Genomic DNA, 13,037 nt, shown 5'->3' with positions numbered 1-13,037 from the left:
AGAAAAAAATAGATATAGTAACAACTTGGTTGAAAAAAAGCCTATCATGAAAAATCTTATTAATATAAATATATTCCGTTGCCTTTTTTACAAATACACCTAGAGAATTTAGTTATTTCATTTTCTGCTCAAATGGTTAGTGTTTATTAGTGTATTGTAGTTTATTATTGCTATTTCACTGTAGCAGAATTTGAAAGCATAGACATCTTGATTTCAAACAAACAGGTCGTAAAACATTAAACAGCTGATACAATTTTATGACTCAATAAAAAGTACCTCTAAAGTCCACTCCTACCCCAGACTACTAGTGAAAGAGAAAATGTAAAGACTACCATTAAAGCAGCCCAAGCGAGACTTACTATATCCATGTGATATATCTCCTATCCTTATCATATGAAAGAATTATTCCATTATTGATTACTAATCATAGTAGAATCAATGGGGCAGAGTCAAAATGGAATTATGACTTACCCCTATTGATCATCCAATAAATAGATTTGTAACAAGTTCCTATAGTTAGAACATTTCTGTTATATGAATTCAATAAAGATTAGACACAAATAAGATAGACATACTTTCTAAATATCAAGCCAAGGCTTTTATCCTAAGATAAAGATAGAGGAATAGTAAGACTTACATTTTTGTTCACTTTTATAAGCAACAAAATAAAAACAGAGATATAACTACCTCACCAGCAAGGTAAGGTATATAAATTGCTATTTCATAATTCTATTTTATCTAAACCTATTATCATTCTGTGAAACAATTTGAAATATGATGCGTTCTTATAGTCTTGTTGTTTTCCAATCTCCTATAATGTCAAAATTGAACCTTTATTCTATTTCTAGAGGAGAGGGTACAATCAATCAAGAATGACTAGTGATTATTTATCACTAGGATTTTCCAGTTTAGAGACAACGTATCTTTTTTTAGTTACTTACATAACTGAGAAATCAATTTCCCCTCAGCCTAGCCAATTGACTCAGTAGAAACTTACTCACTTAACTTAATATTGATTGTATAGTCAACTAATGAAAGTATGAAGATTTGATAGTGTTTCCTATTAAACCTAAGCCGAAAACTAAAATAAAAAAGGAGTCTCTTTTTTGTTATTTTTCGACTCTGCTCTTTCAGTCATGACTAAAATAGTATTTCCTATCTCTTACTATGGTGGATATGAATCTCATAGTTGTCTCTTAATATTTTTTTTTCTGTTTGTTAGTTACTTATCAAGTTTGGTTTGTTCGTAACATACTGAAAACTACCTAGTTTGAAGAATTACAGGCTTTGCTTTTTGAGAACCGATGGTTACTTAGAATTAAGTATTAAAAAAAAAAAAAAAAGGCCTAAACCTTTCGCTCTGTCTGTTTCTCTTTACGAAGAATTAGGTTTAGACCAGCAGGATAGTCTAAGAAATCGCGATTTTTTCTTGATCAGGCGACACCCAGATTTGAACTGGGGATAAAGGATTTGCAGTCCCCCGCCTTACCACTTGGCCATGTCGCCAAATAAAAAGAATAAACGCTAGATATAAATGCTATTTATATTAGAAATATAAATTGTCTATTAGTATTTATTATAAATAGAGATTAGCTTCTTTTTTTTTGATGAGAAAAAAGTCTCACTAAGTATCAATATTATCCCAGTAGAATATTACTGGAGATAAACTCAAGTAAACTCTATTATATAATATAATTCTAAAAATATCAATACCATTTTCAATAAAATCTTAAAAAATGAAGAAATTACTACTCATTTTATATTATTACATATATAAATTAGTATTAAGTACTAAACTCAAAAAATATTTTATTTATATATATAATATAAGTAATAGACTATAGAATATACATAAATCCCTTTTTCAATTGTGATTTTGACTCATAACACTAATTATGTATATTAAGTACATATATAAATATAAACCCCAGAACACAAGTAATAGATACAGAGCGAGCGGGTATCTTCTTTGTATATTTCTAGAAATATTAGAATTATGGTGCTTTAATTTTTCCTTAACTAGAAAATTTATGATATGGCACAACCTGTGTTGCCCTGAGTAGAACTATCATAACAGATCAAATTTACGACTAGCTCACTGTACTTAATTCATAAATACAAGAAAAACGTCTTATGTATTTTAATTGTATTGTATGAATTCGAATTCTACAAAAGAAGCTTCTAATCATTTGTTGAGTATGTCATGTTCAAAAAACTCTTTACTCCTCCCTATTATTATAATATGGCTTTCTCGCATTACGTGAAAGCCAATTAACTCCCTTTTTTGGTACCCAATCTCATCATAATATCATAAATAATAAGTCGAAATTGGATAAATTTGGATAGTCTATACAAGACTCCCTAAGTTAAGTTTACAAAGCGGCAGAAGATTTTCCAGGAATTTATCAATTTATTTCCATTTGTATCTTTCGCAAATTCGAGTCAAATTTGCGCCGAAAATTCTCTTTATTTTCTTTTTATTCAACCTCTTTTTCTCAGATCCGTTGATATGTCGGAAATACATATATGGAGTTGTCTAAAATTTTATGTAATTCAGTAAACAGAATATATATTCCATCATTGCTAGAGCGATCCATATGGATCGATGAAGAGGCGAACTAATAATGGGATTTTTCGATAAACAGGAAACTTAAGATTAAAATGCTCCGCGATGGAAATGAGGGAATGTTCACAATACCTGGATTTAGTCAGATACAATTTGAGGGATTTTGTAGGTTTATTAATCAGGGTTTAATGGAAGAATTTAATAAGTTTCCAAAAATTGAAGATACAGATCAAGAAATTGAATTTAAATTATTTGTGGAAACATATCAATTGGCAGAACCCTTGAGAAAAGAAAGAGATGCTGTGTATGAATCACTCACATATTCGTCTGAATTATATGTCCTTGCGGGATTAATTTGGAAAACCAATAGAGATATGAAAGAACAAACAGTATTTATTGGAAACATTCCTATAATGAATTCCCTCGGAACCTTTATCGTAAATGGAATTTACAGAATTGTAATTAATCAAATATTGCAAAGTCCTGGTATTTATTACCGTTCTGAATTGGACCATAACGGCATCTCGGTCTATACCAGCACCATAATATCAGATTGGGGAGGCAGATTAGAATTAGAAATTGATAGAAAAGCAAGGATCTGGGCCCGTGTAAGTAGAAAACAAAAAATCTCCATTCTCGTTCTATTATCAGCTATGGGTTTAAATCTAAGAGAAATTCTAGATAATGTTTGTTATCCTGAAATTTTCTTGTCTTTCCTAAATGATAAGGAAAAAAAAAAGATCGGGTCAAAAGAAAATGCTATTTTGGAGTTTTATCAACAATTTGCTTGTGTAGGTGGGGATCCAGTATTTTCTGAGTCCTTGTGTAAGGAATTACAAAAGAAATTTTTTCAACAAAGATGTGAATTAGGAAGAATTGGGCGGCGAAATATCAACCAAAGATTAAATCTTGATATACCTGAGAACAATACATTTTTGTTACCACGAGATGTATTGGCTGCTGCAGATCATTTGATTGGAATGAAATTTGGAATGGGTACACTTGACGATATGAATCACTTGAAAAATAAACGTATTCGTTCTGTAGCAGATCTGTTGCAGGATCAATTCGGACTGGCTCTTGGTCGTTTAGAAAATGCGGTTCGAGGAACTATATCTGGAGCAATCAGGCATAAATTGATACCAACTCCTCAAAATTTGGTAACTTCAACTTCATTAACAACCACTTATGAATCATTTTTCGGTCTACACCCTTTATCTCAAGTTTTGGATCGAACTAATCCATTAACCCAAATTGTTCATGGTCGAAAATTGAGTTATTTAGGTCCTGGAGGGGTGACAGGTCGAACTGCAAGTTTTCGGATACGAGATATCCACCCTAGTCACTATGGACGTATTTGCCCAATTGACACCTCCGAAGGAATTAATGTTGGACTTATTGGATCCTTAGCTATTCATGTAAGGATTGGTCATTGGGGATCCATAGAGACTCCATTTTATGAAATCTCTGAGAGATCAAAAGAAAAAGAAGCACGGATGGTTTATTTATCACCAAGTAGAGATGAATATTATATGATAGCGGCAGGCAATTCTTTGGCCTTAAATCGAGGTATTCAGGAAGAACAGGTTGTTCCTGCTCGATACCGTCAAGAATTCCTGACTATTGCCTGGGAACAGGTTCATCTTCGAAGCATTTTTCCCTTTCAATATTTTTCGATTGGAGCCTCTCTCATTCCTTTTATTGAGCATAATGATGCCAATAGGGCGTTAATGAGTTCTAATATGCAGCGTCAAGCAGTTCCGCTTTCTCGGTCCGAGAAGTGCATTGTAGGAACCGGACTAGAACGCCAAGCGGCTTTAGATTCGGGAGTTTCAGTTATAGCCGAACATGAGGGTAAAGTTATTTCTACGGATACTCACCAAATTGTTTTCTCAGGTAATGGAAACACTCTAACTATTCCATTAGTTATGTATGAACGTTCGAACAAAAATACTTGTATGCACCAAAAACCTCAGGTTCAACGGGGTAAATATGTTAAAAAGGGACAAATTTTAGCCGACGGGGCGGCTACCGTTGGGGGAGAACTCGCTTTGGGAAAAAATGTATTAGTAGCTTATATGCCATGGGAAGGCTACAATTTTGAAGATGCGGTACTTATAAGTGAGCGTTTGGTCTATAGCGATATTTATACTTCTTTTCACATCCGAAAATATGAAATTCAAACTCATATGACAAGTCAGGGCCCTGAAAGAATTACTAACGAAATACCTCATTTAGAAGCTCATTTACTCCGCAATTTAGACAGAAATGGCATCGTGCTGCTCGGATCTTGGGTGGAAACAGGTGATATTTTAGTAGGTAAATTAACGCCTCAGATAGCGAATGAATCGTCGTATGCACCAGAGGATAGATTATTACGAGCCATACTTGGTATTCAGGTTTCCACTGCAAAGGAGACTTCTCTAAAACTACCTATAGGTGGAAGGGGTCGAGTAATTGATGTGAGATGGATCCAGAAAAAAGGGGGTTCCAGTTATAACCCAGAAATGATTCGTGTATATATTTCACAGAAACGTGAAATCAAAGTGGGTGATAAAGTAGCAGGAAGACATGGGAATAAGGGTATTATTTCTAAAATTTTGCCTAGACAAGACATGCCCTATTTACAAGATGGAACTCCGGTTGATATGGTCTTCAACCCTTTAGGAGTACCCTCACGAATGAATGTTGGACAGATATTTGAATGTTCGCTCGGCTTAGCGGGAGATCTTTTAAATAGACATTATAGAATAGCCCCTTTTGATGAGAGATACGAGCAAGAGGCTTCAAGAAAACTAGTGTTTTCAGAATTATATGAGGCAAGTAAGCAAACAAAAAATCCATGGGTATTTGAACCCGAATATCCAGGAAAAAGTAAAATATTTGATGGAAGAACTGGAGATCCTTTTGAACAACCTGTCCTAATAGGCAGGTCCTATATACTTAAATTAATTCATCAAGTTGATGATAAAATCCATGGACGTTCCAGTGGACATTATGCACTTGTTACACAACAACCCCTTAGAGGAAGGGCAAAACAAGGTGGCCAACGAGTGGGAGAAATGGAAGTTTGGGCTTTAGAGGGATTTGGCGTTGCTCATATTTTACAAGAGATGCTTACTTATAAATCAGATCATATTAGAGCTCGTCAGGAAGTACTTGGTACTACGATTATTGGAGGAACAATAGTTACTCCTGAGGATGCCCCAGAATCTTTTCGATTGCTTGTTAGAGAACTACGATCTTTGGCTCTGGAACTGAATCATTTTCTTGTATCTGAGAAAAATTTTCAGATTAATAGGAAGGAAGCTTGATCTGATCTGAATGAATCAGAATTTCTATTCTATGATTGACCGGTATAAACATCAACAACTTCGAATTGGACTAGTTTCTCCTGAACAAATAAGTGCTTGGGCTAACAAAATTCTACCTAATGGGGAGGTAGTCGGAGAGGTGACAAAACCCTACACTTTTCATTACAAAACCAATAAACCAGAAAAAGACGGATTGTTTTGTGAAAGAATATTTGGACCTATAAAAAGTGGAATTTGTGCTTGTGGAAATTATCGAGTGATCGGAGCTGAAAAGGAAGACCCAAAATTTTGTGAACAATGTGGAGTCGAGTTTGTTGATTCTCGTGTACGAAGATATCAAATGGGATACATAAAACTCGCCTGTCCAGTAACTCATGTGTGGTATTTAAAACGCCTTCCTAGTTATATCGCGAATCTTTTAGATAAACCACTTAAGGAATTAGAGGGCCTAGTATACTGCGATGTGTGATTTGATCGAAATTAGCATTTTACAGATTCGAACTGAGAAACTGTCATCCCATTGAATCTGATTGGGATGCCCCTAGTTTGACATGTCTATTGGGACGAGTAACATGAAGCTCAGATTTATGGGTGTATTCAATACTTCCAAAAAAAGGGGAATTGATCTATGGTCGATTCTTTACCAGATAAAAAAGAATTGCTAGTTCTACCTCGTGACAAAAAAACTTTTTCTGTTCAGTTCAAGTTTAAGTAAGCAAATATAGCATGGTTATAGGAGTTTATCCATCGCATATATGCTTCAAGGGACATCACGGCCTAACCATCGAGGTGAGTAGGGACCTAAAAGATCGGATAGCATATATAATATATCGACAAGTAAATCCCTTCCGAATTTAAAACTATTCTTTTCAAAAAAAGATTCATCATTCGGAGGAAGTAGACTACTCAAAATTTTTAGATTTCATTTAGTATGTCGTAATTGAATAAGTCATTTAGAAAATTTTCATTTCCGATGAACAATGAATCAATCAAATATAGGTTCCCTTTATTTACTGAGAACTTGAGTAAAGAGTAGTTCTTTTGGGGTTTTTTTAAACAAAGCCAGAAAAATGATAAATAATCGCTTTGTTTAGTTGACTTAACTACTTGAGCCGGATGAGAGTAAACCCTCACGTCCGATTTTGAAGGGGGGAATCCTTGAGGAACCTATCTTGATTTTTCTTTTGCTAGGCCAATAGCTAAAAAACCTACTTTCTTACGATTACGAGGTTCATTCGAATATGAAATCCAATCCTGGAAATACAGCATCCCACTTTTTTTTACTACCCAAGGCTTTGAAACATTTCGAAATAGAGAAATCTCGACTGGCGCAGGTGCTATTAGAGAACAATTAGCCGATTTGGATTTACGCATTATTACAGATAATTCATTGATAGAATGGAAAGAATTAGGAGATGAAGGGTCCACCGGAAATGAATGGGAAGATAGAAAAATTCGAAGAAGAAAGGATTTTTTGGTTAGACGCATGGAATTAGCTAAACATTTTATTCGAACAAATGTAGAACCAGAATGGATGGTTTTGTGCCTATTACCTGTTCTTCCTCCTGAGTTAAGACCTATCATTCAGATAGATGGGGGTAAATTAATGAGTTCGGATATTAATGAACTCTACAGAAGAGTTATTTATCGCAACAATACTCTTACTGATCTACTAACAACAAGTAGATCTACACCGGGTGAATTAGTAATGTGTCAGGAGAAATTGGTACAAGAAGCCGTAGATACACTTCTGGATAATGGTATACGTGGACAACCAATGAGGGACGGGCATAATAAAGTTTACAAATCATTTTCAGATGTAATTGAAGGAAAAGAGGGAAGATTCCGCGAGACTTTGCTTGGTAAACGAGTCGATTATTCGGGTCGTTCCGTCATTGTTGTAGGTCCGTCACTTTCCTTACATCAATGTGGATTACCTAGAGAAATAGCAATAGAACTTTTCCAGACATTTGTAATTCGTGGTTTAATAAGACAACACGTTGCTTCCAACATCGGGATTGCTAAAAGTAAAATTCGAGAAAAAGATCCCATTGTATGGGAGATACTTCAAGAAGTCATGCAGGGGCATCCTGTGTTACTCAATAGAGCACCGACCTTGCATAGATTGGGCATACAGGCGTTTCAACCCATTTTAGTGGAAGGTCGTGCTATATGTTTACATCCATTAGTTTGTAAGGGTTTTAATGCAGACTTTGATGGAGATCAAATGGCTGTTCATGTACCCTTATCGTTAGAAGCTCAAGCAGAGGCTCGGTTACTTATGTTTTCTCATATGAATCTATTGTCTCCAGCTATTGGTGATCCCATTTCTGTACCAACTCAAGACATGCTAATTGGACTTTATGTATTAACGCTGGGGAATCGTCGAGGAATTTGTGCAAATCGCTATAATTTCTCTAATTGCAAAAACGATCAAAATCAAACTCTTGGCAATAATAATTCTCATGCGACGAAAGATAAGGAACCCTTTTTTTCCAGTTCCTATGACGCACTTGGAGCTTATCGGCGAAAACGAATCAATTTGGATAGTCCTTTGTGGCTCCGTTGGCGACTAGATCAACGTGTCATTATTGGATCCAGGGAAGTTCCGCTGGAAGTTCAATATGAATCTTTTGGTACCTACCATGAAATTTATAGACACTATTTAATAGTAAGAAGTGTCAAAAAAGAAATAAGTTCTATATACATTCGAACCACTGTTGGTCATATTTCTTTTTATCGAGAAATAGAAGAAGCGATACAAGGATTTTATCGAGCCTACTCGTATCCTAGCTAAACTAAGTAATTAGGGGAGACTCATGAGAATTGGAGCTTTAATGATATCATAATTCCTGAATTTTTATGTGAATCAAGATTGAGTAAAGGAAGTTTTTGAATCACTGACTCAGACCTATTGTAGAATCCTACTCAGCAGAATAGGGAGGTACTTATGGCAGAACGGGCCGATCTGGTCTTTCACAATAAAGTGATAGATGGAGCTGCCATGAAACGACTTATTAGCAGATTAATAGATCACTTCGGGATGGCTTATACATCACACATTCTAGATCAAGTGAAAACTCTGGGTTTCCAGCAAGCCACTGCTACATCTATTTCATTAGGAATTGATGATCTTTTAACAATACCCTCTAAGGGCTGGTTAGTGCAAGATGCTGAACAACAAAGTTCAATTTTGGAAAAACACCATCATTATGGCAATGTACACGCGGTAGAAAAATTACGTCAATCCATTGAAATATGGTATGCTACCAGCGAATATTTGAGACACGAAATGAATCCTAATTTTCGGATGACTGATCCCTCTAATCCAGTCTATTTAATGTCCTTTTCGGGAGCTAGAGGAAATGCATCTCAGGTACACCAATTAGTAGGTATGAGAGGCTTAATGTCCGATCCCCAAGGACAAATGATTGATTTACCCATTCAAAGCAATTTACGGGAAGGGCTCTCTTTGACGGAATATATAATTTCTTGCTACGGGGCCCGCAAAGGAGTTGTAGATACTGCTGTACGAACATCAGATGCTGGCTACCTGACACGTAGACTTGTTGAAGTGGTTCAACACATTATAGTACGTAGAACAGATTGTGGTACTATTCGAAGTATTTCCGTAAGTCCGAGAAAGGGGATGCCAGAACGCATTTTTATCCAAACACTAATTGGTCGTGTTTTAGCAGACGATATATATATCGGGCCGCGATGCATTGCCGCCCGAAATCAAGATATTGGGATTGGACTTGTCAATCGATTCATAAGTTTTCGAGCACAACCAATACGTATTCGAACTCCATTTACTTGTAGGAGTACCTCTTGGATCTGTCAATTATGTTATGGTCGTAGTCCCACTCACGGTGACCTGGTCGAATTGGGAGAAGCGGTAGGTATTATTGCGGGTCAGTCAATTGGGGAACCAGGGACTCAACTAACATTAAGAACTTTTCATACGGGCGGAGTATTCACGGGGGGGACTGCTGAACATGTACGAGCTCCCTTTAATGGAAAAATCAAATTCAACGAGGATTTAGTTCATCCCACGCGTACCCGTCATGGGCATCCTGCTTTTCTATGTTCAACAGATCTGTATGTAATTATTGAAAGTCAGGAGATTATTCATAATGTAAATATTCCTGCTAAAAGTTTGATTTTAGTGCAAAATGATCAATACGTAGAATCAGAACAAGTGATTGCTGAGATTCGTTCCGGAGTAGCCACTTTAAATTTTAAAGAGAAGGTTCGAAAACATATTTATTCAGAATCAGAAGGAGAAATGCACTGGAGTACCGATGTCTACCATGCACCTGAATATACTTATGGTAATGTGCATCTATTACCAAAAACAAGTCATTTATGGATATTAGCGGTAGGTACGTCAAGATACAGTATTGTTTCTTTTTCCCTTCACAAGGATCAAGATCAAATAAATGCTGATTCTGTTTCTCTCGAAGAAAGATATATTTCTGACCTAGCAATAACTAAGGATCTAGCGAGACATCCATTGTTTAGTTCGGATTCTTCTAGTAAAAAAAAGGGGAGGACTCGTCATTATTCAAGACCTGATCGTAGCATATCCAATGGTCAGTCGAATTTAGAACAATATCCTTTAATTCTGCACCAAAATGCTGATTTTTTAGCCAAGAGGCGAAGAAATAAATTCATAATTCCAGTACAATATGATCACGAATGTGATAAAGAACTCCTACCCCATTTTGGTGTTTCGATTGAAATACCCATAAATGGTATTTTACGTAGAAATAGTATTCTTGCTTATTTCGACGATCCCCGATACCGAAGAAACAGTTCTGGAATTACTAAATATGGGGCTATAGAGGTCGATTCAATCCTTAAAAAAGAGGATTTGATTGAATACCGAGGAGCAAAAGAATTGAGTCTAAAAAAAGTAGATCGATTTTTTTTCATTCCCGAGGAAGTGCATGTCTTACCAGGATCTTCGTTGATAATGGTCCGGAACAATAGTATTATAGGAGTGGATACACCACTCACTTTAAATATAAGAAGCCGAGTAGGTGGATTGGTTCGAGTGGAGAGAAAAAAAAAAATAATAGAACTAAAAATATTTTCTGGGGATATCCATTTTCCTGGGGAGACAGATAAGATATCCAGGCATAGCGGCATCTTGATACCACCGGGAACGGGAAAAATGGATTCCAAGGAATACAAACATTTGAAAAATTGGATCTATGTCCAACGGATCACACCTACTAAGAAAAAGTATTTTGTTTCAGTTCGACCCGTAGTCACATATGAAATCGCGGATGGCATCAATTTAGCCAAAATTTATCCACAAGATCTTTTGCAGGAAGGCGATAACATCCAACTTAGAGTTGTCAATTATATCCTTTATGGAAATGGCAAGCCAATTCGAGACATTTCTAATACAAGTATTCAATTAGTTCGGACTTGCTTAGTATTGAATTGGGACCAAGAACAAAATAGTTCTATAGAAGGTAGTCATGCTTCTTTTGTTGAAATAAAGACAAATGATCTAATTTGCGATTTCATAAGAATTGAGTTAGGTAACTCCCCCCTTTTGTACACCGGAAAAAGAAATAGTAAGGTGGGTTCAGGATTGATTAGCGATAATGGATTAGATTACAACAATATGAATCCTTTTTTTTCTAAAACAAAGATTCCATCATTTCCCACACATAAAGGAACAGGCGGTACGTTGTTGAATAGAAATAAGGAATCTCAATCTTTGAAAATTTTGTTATCATCGAACTATTCTCGAATTGGTCCATTCAAAGGTTTGAAATCTAACACTACCACTGTGACAAAACAATCAATTAAAGCGGATCCCGTAGCTCCAATTAGGAATTGTTTAGGTCCTTTAGGTACAGTAGTATTCAAAATTGCCAACTTTTATTCATCTTGCCATTTAATAACTTATAATAACACTTTGTTAAAAAAATATTTCTTACTTAACAAATTTAGTCAGACTTTTGAAGGACTTAAATTTTTTATTATAGATGAAAATAAGGGTATTTATAATCCTGAGCCAGCCCGTAAGATAGTTTTTAATTTATTTCATTTAAATTGGCATTTTTTCCATCCCGCTTTTTGTGATGAAACAGCCACACTTATTAGCCTTGGACAATTTTTTTGTGAAAATGTATCTCTACTTAAATACGGATCACAGAAAAAATCGGGTCAAGTTCTAATTGTTGATGTTGACTACTTAGTTATAAGATCAGCTAAACCTTATTTGGCTACTCCAGGAGCGACGGTTCACGGTCATTATGGAGAAACCCTTCATCAGGGAGATACATTGGTTACATTTATATATGAAAAATCAAGATCGGGTGACATAACGCAAGGTCTTCCAAAAGTGGAACAAGTTTTAGAAGTGCGTTCGATTGAGTCAATATCAAGAAATCTGGAAAAGAGGGTTAAAGCATGGAATGAACGTATATCAAGAATTCTGGCCACACCTTGGGGGTTCTTGATTAGTACTGAGCTAACGATCGCCCAAAGCCGGATCTCCTTGGTTAATAAGATCCAAAAGGTTTATCGATCCCAAGGGGTACAGATCCATAATAGACATATAGAAATTATTGTACGTCAAGTAACATCAAAAGTCGTGGTTTCAGAAGATGGAATGTCTAATGTTTTTTTACCCGGAGAACTTATAGGATTGTTGCGAGCGGAGCGAGCAGGGCGTGCTTTGGATGAAGCAATCTGTTATCGAGCAATCTTATTGGGAATAACGAGGGCATCTCTTAATACTCAAAGTTTCATATCTGAAGCTAGTTTTCAAGAAACTGCTCGAGTTTTAGCAAAAGCTGCTTTACGAGGTCGTATTGATTGGTTGAAAGGGTTGAAAGAAAATGTTGTTCTAGGGGGAATTATACCTGTTGGTACCGGATTCAAAAAATTAGTACACCACTCAAGGCAGCAAAAAAACATTCATTTGGAAATCAAAAATAAGAATTTGTTCGAAGGAAAGATGATAGATATCTTATTTCACCATAGAGAATTTTTGAGTTCTTGCATGCCAAATAATTTTCAGTAGACATCAGAAGAATCATTGAAACGATTCAACGATGCCTAAACTAAAGTCAAAATAAGTTTATTTATTTTATATTTATATAATTTTATTAGCCGGTCATTTTTTTATT

The 13,037-nt window shown here is 35.6% G+C and overlaps 4 protein-coding genes and 1 non-coding gene across 5 annotated transcripts, besides 1 other annotated feature; 3 read left to right on the top strand and 2 right to left on the bottom strand. All coding sequences in view use genetic code 11, as the record gives it.

Annotated features, from left to right (window-relative positions):
• Positions 1-13,037: part of a sequence feature (large single copy region (LSC)) that runs on past both edges of the window.
• Positions 279-368, bottom strand: petN (cytochrome b6/f complex subunit VIII). Its single transcript has one exon. It carries the CDS (start codon positions 366-368, stop codon positions 279-281), a length of 90 nt encoding a protein of 29 aa, YP_004769940.1.
• trnC-GCA lies at positions 1,426-1,506 on the bottom strand. Its single transcript has one exon. It is a non-coding gene; the product is annotated as a tRNA-Cys (tRNA).
• Positions 2,662-5,880, top strand: rpoB (RNA polymerase beta subunit). Its single transcript has one exon. The coding sequence runs from the start codon at positions 2,662-2,664 to the stop codon at positions 5,878-5,880; it is 3,219 nt and encodes a 1,072-aa protein (YP_004769939.1).
• On the top strand, positions 5,891-8,677 carry rpoC1 (RNA polymerase beta). Its single transcript has 2 exons — positions 5,891-6,343; positions 7,058-8,677. The coding sequence occupies exons 1-2, from the start codon at positions 5,891-5,893 to the stop codon at positions 8,675-8,677; spliced, it is 2,073 nt and encodes a 690-aa protein (YP_004769938.1).
• Positions 8,831-12,931, top strand: rpoC2 (RNA polymerase beta' subunit). Its single transcript has one exon. It carries the CDS (start codon positions 8,831-8,833, stop codon positions 12,929-12,931), a length of 4,101 nt encoding a protein of 1,366 aa, YP_004769937.1.

This window comes from Wolffia australiana, chloroplast (assembly GCF_029677425.1).
Source record: "Wolffia australiana chloroplast, complete genome".
Taxonomy (NCBI): domain Eukaryota; kingdom Viridiplantae; phylum Streptophyta; class Magnoliopsida; order Alismatales; family Araceae; genus Wolffia; species Wolffia australiana.
The sequence above is the reverse complement of the archived record's forward strand: the minus strand, read 5'-3'. Positions and strand labels throughout refer to the sequence as shown.